General features: G+C 35.5%; 1 protein-coding gene across 1 annotated transcript in view; it reads right to left on the reverse strand.

Annotated features, from left to right (window-relative positions):
- Nucleotides 1–831: 831 nt before the first annotated feature.
- LOC112154448 (integrin beta-3) overlaps nt 832–23454 on the reverse strand; it is a 27152-nt gene continuing 4529 nt past the window's right edge. The window contains exons 7-15 of the mRNA XM_024285391.2: nt 22367–22462; nt 20424–20513; nt 19834–19968; nt 18457–18901; nt 8616–8838; nt 8444–8544; nt 6628–6747; nt 3227–3393; nt 832–1871 (exon numbers count right to left, since the gene is read on the reverse strand). Of these exons, the coding sequence (XP_024141159.1) occupies nt 1803–1871; nt 3227–3393; nt 6628–6747; nt 8444–8544; nt 8616–8838; nt 18457–18901; nt 19834–19968; nt 20424–20513; nt 22367–22462 (1446 nt within the window). The 3' untranslated portion in view covers nt 832–1802. The remainder of the gene's footprint in view (nt 1872–3226; nt 3394–6627; nt 6748–8443; nt 8545–8615; nt 8839–18456; nt 18902–19833; nt 19969–20423; nt 20514–22366; nt 22463–23454) is intronic.

Genomic DNA, 23454 nt, shown 5'->3' on the forward strand with positions numbered 1-23454 from the left:
GAGGAAGATGGATGGATGGAAGCTGAAGTTTATTGAAAGGAAAAAAAGATGAATAATTTGCATAAAGTTTGCAGAAGTTTTTGGAGCTACAAGTATAAACCTGCAGGAGAGCCTTATAAGCAAAACATACAAACCCTTTTTAACTTTGACGTCAGACAATAAGGAAAGTGACCTCTGCATTACGGGTCACTTTTTACTTTTTTTTATAAAGATTTTCAAAAATATATACTTTTTTTTAATAGCATAAGGTAGGTAGAAGTTAGGATTGCAGAAAATTTGGAGTTGCAGAAAAGCCTTCCCCGTGTATTTCCACGCTAAAAGTTGCAGCAATTTTGTTGAATTGGAGAAAAAATACATACATTGCAGAAGATCAATCATATCCATGATATCTAAATGGCAGAAAATGCATGAAGTATGGATAAGATATGAATCGCCAAAACATGATTCACACAGGACTACTATCTTATACCTGTATTGTGCTGAAGTCTGAGGTAAAAGTAACTTTACAGCCCATAAATGCTTGCAAAATAAATAAAATTGGTCAGATTTAGAGTTCCAACACAGCATTTTTAAACAAATTAATTTTAATTTTTAAGATTTTATCAAACCTACAACTGCAAGAATCATATTCAACTTACTTCCAGATAATAATCAAATCTTTTTTTTCTCAAAACAAAAATAAACATTTTTTAAAAAACTATTACAACAGCATTAAAAGAGGTATGCTTTATAAACTTTTACTCCAGGCTGGTCCATAACTTATAGTTCTCAGTAGCAAAGAGAAAGCATATAACATATGAGAGATTTTAAAATCTTTTTTTTTTTTTTTTTCAATTATTTTGCGTTTATATTATTTTTTCTATTTTTTTTCTTATAAACAAAGCAAAAAATTAAATCAGTCTTTATTTTATTTACTGTAGTTCACCTTTTGTCCGCTAGATGTCAGTGTGGTTGAAAAATTGAAGAGGTGTTTAATACTTCATATTATATTGGCGTTTTAAAGTGTTTTTATTTTGTAATACCATTTTTAGCATTTAAAACTTTGGTCAAATCTTTTAGTCATATTACATTTGGTTTTTTATAGTTTTGAAAAAACTTTTTTTTAATTGTATCTGACAGTTTCCAGACTGCGTATTAGCAGGATGTGACTTAACTGGAAAAAAAGACAGAGTTTACGTGGTGTAATTTTACAAACAGGAAGTCAATGGGGCTTAAATCTGCCTCTTAATGTAATTATTTTTTTAGGATCTTAAAAATATATATATATTGGGTTGAAATAAACAGCAGAACCCATTAAATTTAATTAAATCCCTGTAAAAGACATGTCTCAAAGAGGCAATTTTGTCCTACAGCAATTTCTGAGGTAAAAGGAAAGAAGAAAAAAATGGAGAGGGAATTTAGGCAGTGATGGAAAGTCCTAAATAGAACCAAAATTAAAAATTGCTGGGAGGAAAATTTAACAAGATTGAAGTAGACAAGGAAAAATAAAACATTTAGGTTTGGATAAACTCCACATAGTAAAAATCAAATACAGAAAACCAAAAAAACAATACACAAAATGTCATTCGTCCTCAAAAGGAACACATTTTATTGTGGTTTCAGCAACAACACAGATCTTATTAAATCACAAAATCATTGGAATCCATAAGGGTGAACGTCTAATTCCTGATAAAATGTGTCATTTTTACATATTTACAAACAGTTATCATTTCTTGTGTGACAGTAGAAGCCTGCACATGATTGGTTGCTTTCTCCCAAAGGATGATGGAAGTCTGTGGGTTTGTCCTCCCTGCTCAGCAGCATCAGTCTTTTCCTCTGTACGTGATGTTCGTGAAGGTTGAAGTTGCTCCTTTGTAAAGCGGGTTGTGCCCCTAGAAGCAAAAGACATTTATGTAAAGACGTTTTATAGAAAAATATGAAACTGAAGGGGATTTACTTAGAGGTTGAGGCCACAGAGAGGCCTGTTAGCAGTAATGGCTGATAAGTGGAGGATAATTGAAGCCCAGCCCTTCCGCAGACAGCCTTTTGTTCTGCTGGGATTAACAGCATGCTCCCAAAATAATAAAAACAATCCTCGGAGAACGGTACTCTGTGTGTGGTCTCTAAGTGTGTAGCTGTGTCCATGTGTGAACAGAATTTACACGTCAAACTTCCTTTTTCAGCAAAACGATTTAAAACTTAATTTATTTAAATACAAGATTTTTTTAGCTCCTTTGAACTTTTTTTGCTCTTTCCTCAAGATTTTTTTGTCAAGAACTAGAAAAAAGAGTGAGAAAACTAAGAAATAATATGGAAAATGGATGAAACATGCTTTAATTTTATTTTAAAACAGAACATTTTGCCATTTTTATTTAGAAAACTGTGACTTTTTTTTCTCATTTTAGAGCCAATTCCACAAACTGGTGGATTTCCCTCAAATGTTGCATTCGTGTGCTATTGAAATGATCAGAAAAATCTCTTTATGACTTTAAAAACACACGTGAATGGAAGAAAAATATCAAATCATCTACACAACACGAATTTCTGCACTCAAACAAATGGGAATCTTTTTATAGTGCGCCATCTATAGGAATATATAGAATTACAGAGAAAATATAAAGGATCATAAATATATTTTATCCCAGTTTTAGATCCCGTAGTTTGGCCACCCCTAAGCTTGAATCTAAAAATAAATAAAATTATTATTAATGAGTCAAAATCTTTTTGTCCATATTTCACACAATTAAAAAAACTTGATTTAAGACTCAAAAAACTCAAAAAGCACTGATTCAATTATAGAGTTTAATAACTTTAATTATTTTTTAAACAAAAACTTACCTTAATTGCTAGTTTTAGAGGATTTATTAAGATGGGCCACTTGTGCTAACATTCTCATTTTGTTCACGTTTTGTTCTAAAATGAGTCTAATTTTTTTATTATTGTAATCAAAAAGATATGCAATTAGGTGTATAAAAACTCAAAAAATACAAATTAGTTGCTTGGAACTAAAAACAAAAAAAACCTTGTTAGGCAGTAAAAACATTCCATTTAAATTAATTCTACCAAACATTTAGCTTTTTAAGCTAATTTTTACCATTTTGATTGCTTGTTTTTAGATTTTATCTCATTATAAGATTTCTTTATAAGTAATAAAAATTTAAGATAGTTTTACTGCTTTCTACTACTTTCGTCTAAAGATTAGTTTTTGTATTTTTGCCCAGGCTTCACAGTAAATGCATCCACTCACAGTGTCCCATTTGGCTCGGGCTCGCTCCTCCTCAAATTTGGCAAACTCCCGCCGGTCGTGGATGGTAACCAGCAGCTTCCAGATGAGCAGAGCAGCCAGACCGAGGAACAGGATGGCTCCAGCCACCGACAGCAGCACCACTAAAATGTCTGGTCCTTTTGGACAATCTGGACAGATATACCATGAGATGAAAGGGAAATTAAACATAAAAAAAAAAGCTGCCATGTGTGTAAAATATTTGCTTTTTAACAATTTCAGATCAGTAAAATAACAGATAAAAACATAAATAAAGATGGAAAAAACAATGACATCCTACAAACTATGAATGCTTTTTGTTTTTCCTCATTGTGGTTTGGAAAACAAACAGTTCTCAGTGTTTACCTCTGTGTACCCCATTTCTACTCTTGATCTAAAAAGTATGGAGAGAAAATAGACTCACCCCATTTTATGTGTGCGTAATTCTTGATTTGTAACTTTTACAATAGATTTTGTGCATAAATACAACAATTAAAAAAAATTAAAAAAAAACAAAATATAATTTACTCATGCACAACTGCTTGAAACTAAATAATCACGTATATCTTTTAAAAGTATGCACAAATCGCTTGTTATGCACACATAAAACCGCATTTACGGACAGATTTGACTCTTTTCACCAAGATTCATGTGTAAGTGGTGCGTTCAAATGCTGCTAGAATGCTGGGTCATCAGAGTTTTTTTATTAGCCTCTTTGAACCTAATATCTGGTGAAAACTTGACATTTTCACACTTTCTTAAACATATATGCCTCAATAATTAATATAAAAAAGTCTAAATATGTGTTTTTCAAACACTCAATACTAAAGTTTATCTATTCTCATTGTGACCTCGTGAGACTCTTCGACTGCCTGCTTACGTAGAGCTGATCGACTCATTGACGGAAGCCCCTCCCCTTATACAGCAGGAGGTCCTTCTTCAAACCCACCGAGCGGAGCTGGACTTAAGGATGGTCAACTCTGTCCGCTCTCAGGGTGTCAAGGAGGACATCGCCAATCTGCTCATGAAAGAGATCGGTAATTCAGAAGATTTGTGCGTAAAACCGGTTTTGTGTGTGCGTAACATATGCACAAAATGTTTTGTTTGGGTTACAAGTCAAGAATTATACACGCACAAATCCAGCATTACACAAAAATCAAGAATTAAACAGCCACAAATCAAAAATTACACACAAATCTAAAATTACACACAAATCAAGAATTGAACACATACAAATCAAAAATTACACATAACTCCAAAATTACACATGCAGAAGTCCAAATTTGTACACAAATTAAGAATTACACACACACACCCAAGGTTACGCACAAATCAAGAATTAAACGGCTACAAATCAAAAATTACGCGCACATCAAGAATTAAACACGCACAAATCCAACATTGCGCACAAATCAAGAATTAAACACGTACAAATCAAAAATTACACAAAAAATAAAAAAATTACACATGTCCAAAGCTGTACAAAAATCAAGAATTACACACGCACAAATCCAAGGTTACGCACAAATCCAAACTTACACTGAAATCCCAAATTACGCCCAAATCAAGAATCAAACACGTACAAATCAAAAATTACACATGCACAAATCCAAGGTTACGCACAAATCAAGAATTAAACGGCTACAAATCAAAAATTACGCACAGATCAAGAATTAAACACGCACAAATCCAAAATTACGCACAAATCAAAAATTAAACATGTACAAATCAAAAATCACACAAAAAATAAAAAAATTACACATGTCCAAAGCTGTACAAAAATCAAGAATTACACACGCACAAATCCAAGGTTACGCACAAATCAAGAATTACACATGCACAAATCCAAACTTACACAGAAATCCCAAATTACGCCCAAATCAAGAATCAAACACGTACAAATAAAAAATTACAGACAAATCAAAAATTACCATGCACAAATCCAAGGTTACGCACAAATCCAAAGTTACACACAAATCCAAGGTTACGCACAAATCCAAAGTTACACACAAATCCAAAGTTACGCACAAATCAAGAATTACACACACACACACACACACACAAATCCGAGTGAGTCTATTTTCTCTCCATAAAAAAACACTATGTAGAGTTAAATGTAGAGTTTTTCCTCCTAAAATATTTCGTACTTTATCTAAAAATATATAAGCGTAGCCACCAGGTAACCATTCTACGTCTTTGACCCTTTGAAACAATTTTATGAAAGTTTCAGGACTTTAAAGAGGAAGCGAGACAGATAATCTTTGGTCAGTTTGACCCTCTGCTTCAGACTTAATCACATCCTGAGGGATGTTTTCCAAACTGTCATTTTGTTGGAGTCCATCAGACTGGCTCTTTAATTGTTTTACTTTTAAACCTTAAAACTAATAATACAAATGTTTAAGCATAAACCAATGATCTGTGCGAGGGTTTTCTTACCACACTGGATGTATTCTATGATATTCTGTGGTTTGCTTCCATTTGTGAACATGGTTGGAGCACAAGAGCAGCCAAGGTAAACTTTTACAGCCACATCAAAGCTCTCCTCCTCTTCCTCTTCCTCCCTCCTTCATTCCTTCTCTGCATTGTTTCCGGTTGAACCTTTTGATCTTTCAAAACCCCAAACAGCCCACAAAATTCTGTTTATTTACCAAATTTTCAATGATTCACTTTATTTTTTTAAGCACAATTTCTTTCATTCAGATTATTTTTCCTTCTTCTCTCGGCTTCCAGATGAAAAAAACGCAGAGTCAGCGGTTCCACGGAGGAGCTGTTTACAGCCCTTTTGGACGCCGCGGGGAGCGCCTGCGTTCAAGGTAAATTGTGGGCTTCCTCGCAGTTGTGGCGTAAATTAAACACACGCATTCATTAAAGGAAAAGTCCAAAGGACAGACTTTCTCTGCAGGAGTTGGTGTGATAAAAGACAGCTTTACGCCACGCTCGCTCTGTTTGGCCACTTAGCAAACACGTGAGGAGCAGGCGGAGTGGATGTGGCGAGGTGAAGAAAAACACGTCTGATAGGGTTTAATAAAATGTCTAAAACCTTTAGGACACTTTTTTGTTAGCTATTAAACCGTTATTGTGCAGATTTTTGCAGCAAACAATTGAAGTTTTACACAATCGGGCTAATTTAAAGAGTTTTTATTTCAATTTTTGGACATTTCTTTGTGTTTATTCCTATAAATGGAATTTAAAAAATGAATGCATTGCTAATAATTTTAAACTGTTATATTTATTTAACTTTAAATAGTCAAACAAGCAAAAAATAATAATTTGAGGCATGTAAAAAAAGTAAGAAATGAAATAAAAAGAGAGTTTTCTGTGTTCCACAGACCAAGAAAATCATCAATCAGACTTATTAAACGATAAATGTTCAACATGCATCTTACCCGGCTCTTTGACCACAAACAGGATGGATTTTCCGCTTGCGTCCTCAAAGTACTGGAAACGCTCCACACAGTCATCCTCGTCTTTGTAGGTGCAGTTCACAGCGTTTGTGTCATGAAGAACTGAGTGGAAAATGTACAGAAAAATATTTTTGTATTTTAGTTACTTCCTCTTTCCTCTAACAAAGTGCAGCTTATTTGGCTTAAAAGAGCATTTTCATGCTTAAAGACTGACAACATTTTTGTTTTTGGTGTTTTTGACATTTTTTTGTGGCTATTGGAGAACAAATACCACAAAAATACTTTATTTTTTACTTTAATTATTTTGTTTATTGTTTCGCACATTGTTTACTGTCATGTCTTTTATCTGTTCTTGGTGGAGAGCTATTGTAACAGACCAGCTAGCTAGCTAGCTAGCTATATGCTAAACTAGCTAGCTAGCTACATGCTAAGCTAGCTAGTTTAGCATTTAAATCTATCTATCTATCTATCTATCTATCTATCTATCTATCTATCTATCTATCTATCTATCTATCTATCTATCTATCTATCTATCTATCGTGCTTCAATTTGCATTTCTGATTGTCTCTTTATTCAAACTGTTTAGAATCAGAAGTAAGAAAGTGAAAAGAATTGTATTTGTGATATAGAAAAAAATACTCTCCAAGCTCTCAGAAACAGGAAAAGGGAAGTGGGCGGGGCTTCAACAGTTCCGCCCACAACTCAAAAGTGAATTTCTAATAACCTCTTGCCGCCCTGCAGAAACTATGTCCTAGAAAACAACACAGTTTTTTTAAATTTTGGCTAAAAATGTAATAATCATGCTAAAAATTCCACTTTGAACGCTTTTAAAATAGATCAATATATGACTAAAAAGGGGGTTTTCACTTTTTTTAAAATCACTGGACAAAAATTATACTAAAATTTTACGTTTCAGAGCACAAATACTTGAACAACTTAAGAAATGGACACATCTGGCGTTTGACTCGTGTTCAAGAACGCACAAAACAAGGCTCTTGAATGCTATAAGCCCATGATATTCACACTGGAGAAGCAGGGAGGGGCTTCTTCTACTTTTTATTTTCTTCTGCTTACTAGCGCATGTACGCCACCTACAGTTTACGAGGCTTGGTGTGAAATGTGGAAGCGATGCAAACTCACAGATCTTATTCCAGGCTTTTTCTTTCACTGCTCTATTCAGTCCGGGTACTACTAGATCTACTGTAGATCACAATATACAATTTACTTTGTAGGCTGAGAGGTTTGGGCATCTCTGGTACTGTTCTGAAGTGGTTTTATTCCTATCTCACAGATTGTAGATTTTATATAAGTATGAACACATGCTCTTCAAAGGTCTTTGAAATCAACTGTGGGGTCCCCCAAGGTTCAATTTTAGGCCCACTACTTTTCAATTTATAGATGCTACCACTTGGGGACATCATCAGGAGGCATGGCGTTTGTTTTCAACATTGCTCTGTCTCCTGATAATGAAGAGTCTTCCTGGAGTATTCCTGCTCTTTGTTTTTGAAATTTGATTATGTTTTATGTAACCACTTTGAATGAAATAGATTTTTTGGAAAGGTGCTATACAAATAAAGTTTGATTTGATAAATTAAAGATTTGGTGTCATAATTTCAGGAAACTACAATTATAAATTTCTTCTCTATGATCAATTTTTTAATGGTTAACACTCCCATGAATTAAAAAAGAAGCCAAATATGAGTCTCTGATTGGTCGAAGTTCCACCCAGTTAACTTTCACGAAGGACTCAAAGGCGTTTTATATGTAGAGCCTGAAAATGATCTTAAAAATGTCTCACCGATTTCATCCACAAGTACGATCTCGTCCTTGCAGATCCGACTGCAGGTATTGTCGTCAAACAGCTTCCCCCTCTTGAAGTGCTTGCACTCCACGCATTCCCTGTCAGGACGAGGAAACGTCAGTTTGAGGACAAACCTCTGGAGGCCAACAGCTTCTGAACATCTGCTCACTTCTTCATGGTGCAGGCGTCCGGACAGGTGGGGCACTTGTCGCAGGTGGCCCCGTAAGCCCCTGGCTGTGTGCACTCGCAGACCCCGCAGACACACTGGCCCCTCCCACTGCACAGCAGGCCCAGGCTGGACATGCAGGTGTCGGTGCGTCTGGAGCAGTTGCAGTTGTCTCCCTGCCAGTCTGGGTCACACTGACAGAAGCCACAGTTACAAACTCCATGGCCTGAAATGCAAAGAGAGCATGAAAAGTGTCATTACACACAAATATTAGAAAAAAATAAAACTTTACCAGAACTTAACTAGTCCCCAAATTAAAATGTCCTGCATGGAAAATAGATTAAAAGAAGAAAAAATGACAGCAGCAACAAATTCAATTAATTTTTGAGTTTACGCATTTAGACACATTTCTTCGAAAACTCATTAAAAATCTATAAATATTTTTAAGTTTTAATTTTAATCTGATACAGTTAACAAAATGTATTAGTGAAATTTGAATGATTCTTTAATACCATACAGAGTTTCATGGATTCTCAAACAGAGAAGCTCCAACAATTGTTTTGCTTCTCCTGGAGGACATTTCAGTTTAACCACTAGGTGGCGATCACATTACAGCATTACACCTTATTCCAGAAGAAGAATAAAATGAGCAAAAAACAATGTTTTAGACCGCAAAAGGTTACTTTAAAAAAGTTCCTTAAAAGAGTTTGGAAAATTAATTCTTAATTTATAAAGATGTTTATTTAACCAGCAACGTATATTTAAGTCGACCAAGCGTTAGCATTAGCCGTCCTATGGGAAATTCTATTAAGCGTTAGCATCAAGCTAGCAGATTTTACCTTTATGCGTTAGATTGATCTCTACTTTTATGGTTCGATTAATAATCTATTAAGCTTAGATTGATCAATCGATTTTATCAACCCAGCTCACGTCAACTGTAGCCACTCCGGTTTAAAAGTTTATGGTATTTGGTATTTGGTATTTGTTTTATTTGATGCTATAATAAAGCAACAACTTCGGGATTGAAAAACTGGAGGACAGGATGTGGTTATGTCAAATATTTATTTATATTTATTTTTAATGAATTATCTGCCTCTTCCCCAAGGATTTCAAATTCTTCAGTTGGATGCCAGTGATTTTTGAATAAACTTTATCAATGTTTTTGAGATTTTTTTTGTGCTAAACAGAGAGGCGCTTGAACCAGCAAACAAAGGAAAAAAGATTCTTGATAAAGGACTAACAAAACATCTTCTGCTCGTGACTGGAGCTCACTTGAGGTTTCACTTTAGTTCTTTATAAGTCAATTAGGAATCATTTTGTTTTCTCCACATTTAACTCTAAAAGCTCATTTAAAAAAAGTCCTGAAGTCCCGAGAACTTAACTGAGTAGCTGTCACCTTTCTGTGATCTGCAGAAGTCGGTGTAGATAATAAGGAGGAGGGTACGGAAGTTTTTTTGAGTCATAATTCAAAGTATTATGCGTTATTCAATTGACAATTCAGTTTGAAAATTCATCATGCAATTTGAAAATGCACTTTTCAAGTTGCAATTAATTAAATATTCATTTCAGGCTTACAAAATGATAATTCATTTTGTAATTTACAATCAAATATGAACATTTAAAATTCAAAATCACAATTTTAAAAAAGAAAATACTGAATAAAAACAAAGTTAATTACATTGCAAATTGTCATTGGCTTTTGATGTCATAATTAAAATCAAAATGCATTTTTCAATTGACAATTCAATATTCAAATTAGGCTTTTAATACGAAAATACATTTTGCAATTTACAACTCAATATCAAAATTTACAAAATATTGAATAAAAAAAAATCGATTGAATTTTAAATTGTCATGGGCTTTTGATGTCATAATTTGAATGAAAATGCTTTTTGCAATTTACAATTCAAGATTTAAAAATGACATTTCAAAACATGGTTTGCTTTAAATTCATTTTAAAGTAGGAGGGGAAATAAAATACAACTTGTAGAAAACCTGTGTTTGAGACCATGACGTCTGATAGAACTCCATTTAAGAAAATTTGCTCAAATTTGATCAGGTAAAAAAAGTGATGATCGCATTTCTGAAAAGCTTTAGGAAAAATCTGCAAATAAAAATGTTAAATATTTATAAATGTCAAATATTAAAAGTTTTGCATCATATACATCTTTATGGGCTTGAAATGCAAACTTTATATCTCATTTTTTAAAATGTTCCAAACAGGGGATGTGAGAGTGATAGGATTGAACTCATTCAGACACCAAGACTGATGATCTTCTGCCCAGACAACAGACTCACCAACACCACCTTTTATGGTATTCTCGCTTTGTTTCTTCAAACTTCAATCATTCACTTCACTAAACATCAAATTGGAGTCAAAAGCAGAACATTTATTTTTAAATTAGCAAAAATCTTTCTGCAAATCTGGCACATCTCACAGATGTGACCCCAAAAAATGGAACAGAGTAAGAATTTTTGATAAAGAAAAAGTAATTTAAACACAAAATTTCTTTTTTTTTTGGTGGTATATTTAATTAAAACAAACATTTCAGGAGATCCTAAGTGTCAAAATCTCATTCTGATCAAAAGTATTTAAATTTTTTGTTTTTAATCCTATGTCGTTTTCTAGGACATAATTTCTGCAGAGCGGTAGTGGCTCATTAGAACTTGTTGGCCCATAATCCATCTGTTCACACACCCCTCCCACTAGCTTACAGCTCCTCACAACCCTAACCTAACATTACCGGTGCAACAAAAACAATCTTTTTCAAACTGCATTTTTTCTTTTTCTCCTGATTCACAATAATCTGAATGAATAAAGACTCAGAAATGCAATTTTAAGCTAAATTTTCCAAATACATGTCCTCCATCATCAGAAAAAATACCACAAGAACACAATTGTTCTTTTTCTGATAAAAAAACTGAGGTTTTGTAAACATGAACTTTGAACAAGTGATGCTCAAGAAGCAGTAAAACCCTTGAAAGCTATTTTGGTTTGTCACTGTGGTGTCGGCTGCACTCACACTATTTTCGGCTAAGCGTGTCAGCACATTTAAGGACTTTGTTGTTCCTCCACAAACCCATGCTGGTGTGAGTGACGGCGCAGAAACATCGCGGTTCGTCGCCACAGAAAACAATGAGCAGGAAGCTCCTATCGGGACAGTCTGACTGGATGAAATACAATCTGTGAGCAAACTCCCATTATCATCCCACCGCAGGATTCAGAGCTTTTAATCAGACGATTCTGCGGCTTAAAGAATAATGGTCTCCGCGTTGACTGAGGTGTCCCAGGACAACAGCAGACCAAAGTTTGCACAAACATGCTCCGGCGCTCTCCTCCTGAGCTCCTTTCTGACCAAACATGGATTTATTTTTAGTCTGATTACACCATACCAGCCAATGAGTAAGCAGAAAGGCATTTCGTGATTCTTTATGGACTTTGGGGAGTGCAAAGAAAAAACAATTCACTGTGAGAGCAGAGGAGGGGCAGAGTGATAAATGGGATTGCATGATGGAAGTTAGGACACAAGTGTTGCCTCTTTCCTTCGTCTCCTATTCTAAAATGTCAAACATTTAGAAAACGTTTGATCGTCTTTAAATAAGATGAACGACTCTGCACTCGTGTGAGAGTGGCTGGAATCTGGAATTGATTCGTTTATCCAGCTCGTAAAATGAAAGCAAGGGAGAAGGCAAGGCTACACCTACATGAACTGCTTTAAACACCCCCACACCCACAAATTAAATAGGGAAAAGACATTAATAGGAAAGCCTAAGATGTTCAGTCCAGTGGAGTTTGAACAAAAACAGAATCAGCTTACAGTGGAGCAAAAAAGCATTTATTCAGCCACCAATAGTGCAAGTTCTCCCACTTAAAAAGATGAGAGAGACCTGTAATTTTCTGTATAGGTATACTTCAACTATGAGGGACAAAATACGCAAAAAAAATTCCAGAAAAATCAAATTTATTTGCAAATTTGGCTGGAGAATAAGTATTTGCTCACCTACAAACAAGCAAAATTTCTTCTGTAAGAGGATCCTCCGTCCTCCACTCGTTACCTGTATTAATAACACCTGTTTGAACTCGTTATCTATATAAAATACACCTGTCCACAACCCCAAACAGCCAAAACTCCACTATGACCAAAGAGCTATCTTAGGACACCAGAAACAAAATTGTTGACCTGCACCAGGCTGGAAGGTAAGCAGCTAAATGTGAAGAAATTAACAATTAGGAAATGGAAGACATACAAGACCACTAATAATCTCCCTTCATCTATCAAGGTCTCACCCCGTGGGGTCAAAATGATCACAAAAATCCCAGAACCACATGGGGGGATCTAGTGAATGACCTGCAGATCGCTGGGACCAAACTAACAAAAGCTACCATCAGTAACTCACTACAAACCCTACAGTTCCAGACGTGTCCTCATGCTAAAGCCAGTACATGTGCAGGCCGTCTAAAGTTTGCTAGAGAGCATCTAGATGATCCAGAAGAGGATTGGGAGAATGCCCAATGATTAGGTGAAACCAAAATAGAACTTTTTGGTAAGAACTCTACTGTTTGGAGGAGAACGAATGCTGAGTTGTATCCAAAGAACATCATACCTACTGTAAAGCATGGTGGTGGAAGCATCATGCTTTGGGGCTATTTTCAGCAAAGGGATTAGGACGACTGATCGCTTCGTAAGATGTTTTTTTCCTTTTTTTAGGCTGTTTTGGAGTCTAGTTAATATTTCAGCTACATGCTAGCTATTTTGGCTAATTTTGTATATTTTTAGTTTTTTTAGGCTGTTTTAGAGTGTAGCTAATATTTCAGCTACATGCTAGCTATTTTGGCTAATTAGGCTTCTTTCGTTTTTTAGGCTATTTTGAAGTTTAGCTAATATTTCAGCTACATGCTAGCAATTTTGACTAATTTAGTATTTTTTCAGTTTTTAGGTTGTTTTGGAGTTTAGCTAATATTTCTGCTGCATGCTGGTATTTTTGCTAATTAGGCTTCTTTCGTTTTTTAGGCTATTATGGAGTTTAGATAGTATTTCAGCTACACGCTAGCTATTTTGGCTAATTAGGCTTCTTTTGTTTTTTTTAGGCTATTTTGGAGTTTAGCTAATATTTGAGCTACATGCTGGCTATTTTGGCTAATTTAGTATTTTTCAGTTTTTTAGGTTGTTTTGGAGTTTAGCTAATATTTCTGCTACATGCTTTCTATTTTGGCTAATTAGGCTTCTTTCGTTTTTTAGCTATTATGAGTTTAGATAATATTTCAGCTGCATGCTAGCTGTTTTGGCCAACTTAGGCTTTTATTCAATAGTTTAGGCTAATTTGGCATTTAACTAATATTTTACCTGGCTGTCAGTTTCAGCGTTTTCAGCGATTAGCTTCAGTGATTTCAACTATTAACTTCAGCGTTTTCAGCTGTCAATTTCACCATCTTCATCTAGCATCACAAGCATCTTCAGGGACCAAATTCAGCTTGCATCATTCACACTAGCATATCACAGGTAATGCTATACATCTAGTTTTTGGTTAGTTTAAAGCTAATGATGGTTAAGATTAGTGCTTTACATCCAGTTTACACATGACCCGATTAGCCGACTAATCGGAAAAAATAATCAGTGATTAGTCGACTAATAAAATAATCGTTTGTGGCAGCACTAGCTGATAGTGATACTTGTTATGCTTCATAAAAAATATGAGGTACATTTTATGGAATTTATATATTTTTTACACAGTTACCACTGTAAGTATTTCTTTCTAAGTGCGCATGTCTTTGCAGGCAAAAAAATTACTTATTCTTGTGGTAAGTGTCATACATGCACCCACTATTTTCTAAATTTAAGTAATTCTTGCTAAAAAGTAATGTTGTTGACACTTTTAAAGTCTATATATTTTGATTAATTTTATTTAATAAGAGATTTATACTGAATGCAGCCAAATGAAACATCCAGACTCTTTTGCTATGTTTTTTTTAAGAATAGGACATAAGGTTGATTAATATTTTTAAAATAACTCCCAATGTATATAGCACTGAGCACCTTCTCATGAGAGAAAGCCGCATTTGCATCCTACCATTGATTTTTCTTGTTTGCTACTTTTTTAGTCCAGAAAACAAGGTTTACAATATATAACTTTGTTTTTATATATTTTCAAAAGTTTTAGTTTGTATTTTTATCAACTTTATTGAGCTTTGACACAAACTGAAGCACGCAATCATGCTTAAATTACCATGTTTCCAGTTTTATCTTCTTTACAGATAATGGAGCAAATGTTCTTATGACTTAAATCTATGACTCAATCACGTCTGTTTTAATGCAGTCCCGAGTGAAAGCTGAAAGTATTTAGGAGTCCAGTGTTTGGCCTTGTCCTTGGCACTCAGAAATGTTCCCAGAATCTCTTGATGATAATAATAAACTGTTGATATTTAGCTGTTCTTCAACTTAGCAAGTTTATGAGGAGGAGGACTGTTTTCTGGATGGTGTTGAGCTTCTGCCCGGCGCATTTTTCTTCTTTTAAAAACCTAATCAAGTCACTAATCTAGTAACATTTATGTTTTATATGCAGGACATTCCCTCGACTATTTCTTTTAAATAAAGTTTTTAGCTTTTTGTCGTCCTTGCCACAATATTTTTAGATTTGTTCTCTCCTTAAACTCAAAATGAGAAAGACCTTTTTCGTTAAAATTGTTTACCTGCAGATCATTCTTTGTAAAGAATGAACAGATTTGAAATGTAAACATTTATTTCAGTTCTGTGCAGATTTTCAGGATACCTGTGTAACCTCAGAAAACAGAGAAAAAGCTGCGGTTTCAGGGTGTAATATCCAACAAAAAGAGACTTTGAGTGTAAATAAAAAAATCACACCTGCAACACAGAATAAAAGGTTTCCTGTAATTGAATCTTTCTGTGCAAAGCTTGGGCTGGCAGATGCAAACATACAACCTGAACTCCAGTCACACAGGGTGCACAAACTCCTTGTGTTTTTATTGTGAATGGAGCACATGAACATGGAGTTGGTGCTGCGGGTAATTCCTTCCAGATGAAGGGAATGGTGAATGTTTAGACCTTGGAGGCTGAGTCAACACGAAGGTTCCACATAATCACAACAGTCAAAAATCTTAAAAATAAAGAGAGCAAAAGCTTAGAAGGAAAATTATGATTTTTTTGATCAGAAGAAGTGATTAGCAGAGAAACTGCAGACATATGAGCCACCTTTTGGATTCTAAATTTTTCTGGTTTTCACCGTTAAAACAGTCAGGATACACGTTTCAGATGGCAGTTTGCACAGGTGCTGGACGATTCTCTTTTTGGTCCCTCATGTGTACTTCTTACAGGAAGACCAGTCTGCACAGGTTGACTGCTTCAGATGATATGGTTGCATTTTTAATCTGCAGAGGAGGCTGCACACTTTATAAACTCATCTACAGAGTGGTCACCTTGACAGCTTCTTTTTAACTAAACCCCCTGCTAGTCTACAACCATATTGTGCTACTAGCCTTAGCTTAAGCCAGGGGTGTCCAACTCAATCTCACAGAGGGCCAAAATCCAAAACACACGTTAGGTTGAGGGCCAAACAGGATAAACATGTATTGAACCCTCTAAAACTAAAATTATAAACTTTAAAACTACAACTTTTTAACATAATTATGAACGATAATGCTAGTGTGAATGCTGTAAGCTGAATTTGGCTGCTCAAGATGCTAATGCTGATTAGTGCTGCCACGATTAGTCGACTAATTGACTATTAAAATAATAGACGACTAATTTAATAGTCGTTACTTTATATTATATGGAGTCAAAGTGCAGTGACGTTGAGATTTATAATGGTATTACGATAGCTTTTTGTAATATTTTGGCAGTTATTAAGGTTTTTTAGGCTATTTTGGTTTAGCTAGTATTTCTGCTACATGCTAGCTGTTTTGGCTAATTTAGCCTTTTTTGTTTTTTAGGCTATTATGGAGACTAGCTAATATTTCAACTACATGCTAGCTATTTTGGCTAATTTAGGCTTATTTACGCTATTTTGAGTTTAGCTTATATTTCAGCTGCATGCTAGCTGTTTTAGCTAACTACTTTTTTTTTGTTGTTTAGGCTAATTTGGTATTTAATTAATATTTCATTTTCACTTCAGCTAGCGTGTAAATATTAGGCTAACTCCAAAACAGCCTAAAAAAATTTAAAAAGAAAAGACTAGATAAGCCAAAAAGCTAGCATGTAGCTGAAATATTAGCTAAACTCCAAAATAGCCTAAAAAATCTTAGTAAATTCCAAAAGTCCAAAAAGCTAGCAAAGTGCCGATTTTTAAAACTTTAAAACCATAATTTTTTAACATAAATATGAATAATAAAAAGGCAAGAATATTATTCCAGAATAAATCAACATAAACCTTAAAAAACTTTCAATATTTTACTCTCCATTAAAAAATATTTTGTTAAAAATAAGCGCAAAATAGCAACGGGCCATTAATAACAATAAAATAAAATCATTTGGAGGGCCGGATAGTATTACCCTGCGTGCCGGATCCGGCCCCTGGGCCTTGACTTTGACACCTGTACCTTAAGCCAAAAAGATTATAAGTCAGAACTAAACTAACTCACTCCTATCTTTAGTGTTTCCGTCATAAACGACCAGCATGATGTAAAGACAAAAGATGAACATCTGAGAAGTGCAACTATGAATACAAAAAGGAAGCATCAGTTTTTAGAGAGGTTTGTACTGTATGGGCGGGTTTTCAGCTTGTCTGAGCCTGTGGAGGGTCATAGAGGAGAGTGACTGCATCTTAAAAATCAACTTTTTGAGCTTATACTGTTCATTCCTCACTATAAACAACTCCAAAGAGGTATTTTGATCCATTCATGCATTTCTGAGTAATCTTCTAAAAACTTCACTCTCAACAGCAGCCCCTCCCATACCCACAAAAATCTTCACAGTATATAATTCATTTTTTTTAAAACAAATTTTCTTTATGGATGATGTCATGAAATGGGTGGCACCCTCTGGGAGCGAAAGGCGGAGCCTCAGAGATCGAGTCAATTTACTTCCTGGTATGAAAAGAGTCCACAAAAGTAACTCATACTTCATAAATAATTTGTTTTTTAGTGTTCAAAAGGTAATATATTATCATTTATGTAGATATAGATTATTCTGAAAGTTTTGTCATGAAGTTTTAGGCTAATGTGAAGTAAGATGCAAACATTTATCGGTGTCCTTACGGATCCACTTTGATATAAATTGTGTTTTTAACATGTTCTTGTGTCATTTTTTTCTGATGATGGAGGACATGTATTAGGTAAATTAAGCCTAAAACTGAATTTTTGAGTATTTTATTATTCAAATTGCAGTGAATCAGGAGAAAACGAAAAAATGCAGTTTGAAAAAGATTGTATTTAAAATACGCTGGGTGGGCCACAACCTCGGTGCTCTGAGCTCTCTGCAATATGGAGGGGAAGGGGTTGCTCCATGATCCTGCCCACAAGTCAAAGGTGAATTTCTATCGAACTACTGCCGCTCTGCAGAAACTATGTCCCAGGAAATTACATGTTTTTTGATTTTAGGGGAAAAAACCAACATATTCATGATTAAAAGACGACTGTGAACACTTTTAAAATAGATTAAATATGATTAAAGTGGGACTTTTAGTTCGAATTAGTGCTATAAGTTGCTTTGAAGGAAAGTGATGAGATTCACACGCTTCTGAATGTGTGAAATTCTGAATTCCACACGATTTTAAACATAGAAGTTTAAGCTAACTTTATAATCATACAGAAAGTTCTATAGATTTTAGGCACAAATAAGGTCAAAATCTATATTATATGGTTGAATTTAGCTTTAAAAATACAAAGTCTTACCTGAGCACAGTTCTCCTTTATAGCGGAGACAGTTGAAGTCGTCGCACTCGCACAGCTTTCCCCAGACCTTCCCAAAGTCACTGCTGTGGCACACACACTGGCCACACACACAGTCCCCACGGCCACTGCAGATAGACGACCGGAGTCCTCCCGCTCCATCCGGCCCGCTGCAGCGGTCCTGGTCGGTGGGGTTGTAGTCCCCTTCCGCACACTCACAGTGAGGCCCCAAGCGGCCCGGGTGGCACAGGCAGATGCCGCATTCAAAGGTCCCGTTGCCGTTGGTGCATTTGGGGCTGTCTGGCTGCGCTTTGCTCTGACACTTGCAGTCGCACTCAAAGGTGACGGTGACTGAGAGGGAGTCCTTGAAGCCCACGGGCTTGATGATAAAAGTTTTCTTCTTTTGTTTGGGGCAGCCGTGAGCACGTGCCTCGACACTAAAAGAAACCTGGAGGAGAGGGTTAAAAAAGAAAATTATATAAAGAGCAAATCCAAATATTGTCATTGGGTTCATCTCTTAGCTTTTTTACGCTTTGTCACAATGTTTTTAAGAAGCAATAGTACTGAAGAAACACTGGGAAGATTTCCAAATGCATTAAAGGCAAAGTAAATGTTCAACTCGCTTTCAGTCCATATGTGGTAAATGTCCAAAAGTAGGCAGCTGCTACATCTGGAGAGATGCCCATATATGGAAAAAAGCAAAGGGGAGCTGAGTGTGGAGGCCAGAAAATGTCACCTGGACTGAAAACAGCTAAAACTAGTGACTAAGAGAGGCAGAACTTAGAGAAAAAGTTTCAAGAAGTATCAAAAAGTACTCTTAGAGCAAAATACATGAGCAGAAATCAGACAGGAAGTATTATTTTAGACACAGTGATGTTCCATTCCCACCAGGAAATGGAAAAATACACTTTAAAAATAAAGTAGTGTTACAGAAAGGTGGAAATGTCCGACATTGAACAAAAAAATGTACTTGAAACTTTTTGAAAAAAAATGCTAAACAAAAATGTTATTACACATAATAATGCATTTATGTCATTTTTTATGTTATCCATGTATAAAAAGTGGATTTTTTTCACTTAATTAAAACTAAGAGTAAATTAAAGACAAATTAACAAAAAAAATTATCTAAAAAGTCAAATTCTGGCTTCACCTTTCAGGATCTGGTATCCATGTTTTGGGTTGCCATGACAACAACCCTAAATTTTACTCAAGGGCGTAGTGTTCAAGTGCAAGGATGTTAAACTCACTGACCACTTTATGAATTGCTCGTTAACGCAAATTTCTAATTTTGGTCTTATTTTTGGTCTTATCTCATCTTGACTTTTCCCATTTCATCCTGAACCGCAAAGAGAGATGAGAAAATGGTGGTGCTGAACTAACCGTGTCTCCTATTTTGAGGCCAGAGCAGGATTTGAGGCCCGGAATGACTTCTCCGTTCAAGCAAGTGGCATTGAAGGACAGGGAGAGCTCCTCGGGGACGCCTTGAACCTCCAGCTCCACTTTGGAACGAATTTTCTGATATGAGAGGAAAAGGATATAAACTTGTTCAAAACAAAGACAAGTATTTCATATAAGTTTTTTGAGAACTATTAAGCAGTTTTAGCAAACACCAGAGTCAGGATTTAGTTTATCCATTCATTTTCTGAACCTGCTGAAACCCTTTTGGGGTTGCTGGAGCCTATCCCACCTACTGTGAAGGCTGTGTACGCCTTGTTTCCAGCTGGGATTTAAACCTGCTGTGAGGCGAGAGCGCTAACCACTACACCACCGTGCAGCCTGAGATATTTATATAAAACATAAATACTTGAAAATAACTACATGGGGAAGTTCACCTGTGAGCTACTGTGGACTTTCCACCAAAACTGTGGCTGGACGTGTGTGACTCAGGTTGTGGGTGTGTGTCCATAAACAAACATCCCTTAGCGCAGTCTAGACAATGATGTGTACTTTTGTGTGTCTAAGGAACTCACGGCGTAAGCCTTCAGTATGAGCTGAATAACATTTCCAGAGTCATTGGACAGAGTTCCAACTGTGGTGCCAGGAATCAGCTCACTGTAGTTCTACAGAGAGAAGACAAAAAAGTGGAAACTGCTGTCATTCAGCTGAGCCAACTGTTACCAATGTAAAATATATATCTGTAAATGTCATCTGAAAATCAAAATGAAAAGAAATGACAAGACAAAATTGGTGCAAAATACACACTTTTCAAGTCCTATTATATATCCAAGAACACTCGCTCGGAATATCTAGTGCCTTGGATTTTAGAACAATTTGGACACTATGGTCACTATTTTCATTTTTCTCTTTAACACATATAGTAAAAACCTAAAAAGTACAAACATTTTATGAAGACTATTTATGAATCCTGTGTGTTCTGATAAAGAAAACTTGCATTATTTGTTAAAAAAATCAAATTTGAACTAATGAAAAATTGCTCAGATGTGGTCAAAATTCGCCAATTTAATGAACATTGATGCACTCTAATTTTTTGCAAAGGCTTCTGGGAAATTTCCATCGAATTGGATTTTTTAATTGCAGATTTGGACATCCTGACATAAAGGGAAACACCTTCTATAGTGCATTAAGTGGTTTTCAGTTTCCAGTGGCCTGGACACTATTTCCCAGAATTCTCAGTGTGCATTCTTGTTGGGGAATATACAAAGCGTTTGAACAGGTCAAATCCAGGTCACTTGAAAGTCCAGTAATATACAGTTTCTTAGAGCCAATCTGCTGCCCTTAAACCAGGGGTCCCCGAATTAGGGCCCAGGGGCCGGATCCGGCCCACCAGGGAATAATATCCGCCCCTCTGCATCATTTTGGCCCTATGTTATCTTGCGCTTGTTTCTAACTTGTATAATTTTGACAAAATATATTTTTACATGGCGTCAAATATTGAAAGTTATTCAAGGTTTAAGTTGATTTATTGTTGTTTGTTTTTATTCGTAGTAATGTTAAAAAGTTTTTACGTTTTTGAAAATTTAGTTTCAGTGTGTTCAATAAATGTTTATCCTGTTTTTTAATTTGTTTTTTTTCTGAAGTTTATATGTAATTTCTGAGTTGGACAGGCATTTTCCTAATGATTCTAACAGTGAGAATAAATGAGAATAAAAAAGTCACAGTTTTGAAATGAAAACATTGAGTTTTAAATTAATTATTTTTTTTAAATCAAAATTAGCACGTCTTTGTTTTTTTTTTTCTAATGTGAGGCGGATTACCAAAACACGCTACACATCTGCTCCTGGTCCGGCCCGCCTGTCAAAATTTAGAACCCTTTGTGGCCCACAAATCAAAAAGTTTGTCCACCCCTGGGTTAGGAAGTAGTGAGTAAATCAGACATTTTCTGTGGATGGCAGGAAAAGGCAAAGCAAGGACAAAAATAAAAGCCAGATTCCAGTAAAGCAGCCTGTTGCCCAGTCATTGTCGGCAGCTTGCGTGGCACAGTCAGCTTCAGTTTGTGTGTGGTCATGTTTTTGATGCCTTACTAGGACCATTTCTGGCATTGTACAATAAAAAGGCTACAAAGGCCGATTATATTTAACCTCTGGCGATTTTATTCCCAAATTACAACCTGAAAATAAAAGCATTGGGTCCAGTCTTGTGTTGATAAAGAAGTAGATATAATAAGATAATTTTCTTCTGTCTGAATTTCATTCATAGCTTGTTTTATTATTTATTTATACACCAAATACGACACCACCTGCTTCCCAAAATACTAACCTAAGATGTATGAACATTTTACTATTTATGAATCCATTGTGTTCAGATGACGAAAACTTGGACAAATTGTTCAAATAGATTGTGGTCTACGTTTGCAAATCTTGTGAACAAACAGAAATGGTAAATTTCTGGTTATTATTTGTTTAACTTTTATATTAATGTTAAGACAGGATGAATGAGCTCAGGGTTAACTGACCTGGTACAGAGTCACCACCGAATTTGTGACGGCGAAGATGAGGTTGATGTTGTTCTCCGACATCTTCTCCGTGATCAAAGCCAGAGATGGGTAGTCCTGCAGATCCAAAGAAGGGCAGCGTGTTGGGCTCAAATGAAACAAAACGACTTCAGTACTCACAACAATCATCTTTTGATCCATTTTAAAAGCCAGTGGTCTTTAAATTACAATTATGGTGTTTTTAGGCAAAATTTTTGAAAAAAGAAAAAAAAAAGTGTGTTTTTCTAGGACAAGGTTTCTGTAGTTTATTAGAAATTCACTTCGAAGTTGTGGGCGGGATCCTTACCACAGAGTAACTCCGCCCACTTCCTCTACCCGTTGCTGAGAGCTCTCTGTGACATGCTCTCCCACTAGCTTACAGCCCCCTAACCTGACATTACTACTACCTACAGTTTTGAGCCAGATTCCCACTCAAATGAGAAAAACGTACATGGATCTATTTGTCTGCGAATGGATATATTTTAGAATGGAGCGAAACAGGGAGCTTATAGCTGCCCAGCATATTTTCTACACAATAAGTTTTTCCTAAACCGCACTTTTTTGTCTGCTCCCAATTCCCACCAATTTGAATAAAGAAATACAAAAAAGTTTGAGCCTAATTTTATATATATATATATATATATATATATATATATATATATATATATATATATATATATAAAATGTTCCTCCGCATTACGTTTTCCTTTTTTTCAGGGTTTCACGTATTTGCAGATGCTTTTTCAGTCCTGTAACTCTTCCGGTTTGTGACAAAAAGTCCAACATTCCAAGACGCTTGTATGACATTTTTGCCTTTGAATGAAGTGCTGCGGTACTGAGCTGCGTCTCCGCTCAGCGGAGCCCCTTTCAGAGCGCGGAGGAGGAGCGCCTGTCAACTACCCCCCTCCTCTGTCCATGCCCATGCATGGAGATATGGCATCAGCTTACTCAGAAGCGAAAAAAAATTCTGATTGGCTGAAGAACATAAGTAAGAATATAACTGTGTGTATATATATATATATATATATATATATATATATATATATACTGTATATGTATATATAGATATA

Source organism: Oryzias melastigma, linkage group LG19 (genome assembly GCF_002922805.2).
Source record: "Oryzias melastigma strain HK-1 linkage group LG19, ASM292280v2, whole genome shotgun sequence".
Classification (NCBI taxonomy): Eukaryota; Metazoa; Chordata; class Actinopteri; order Beloniformes; family Adrianichthyidae; genus Oryzias; species Oryzias melastigma.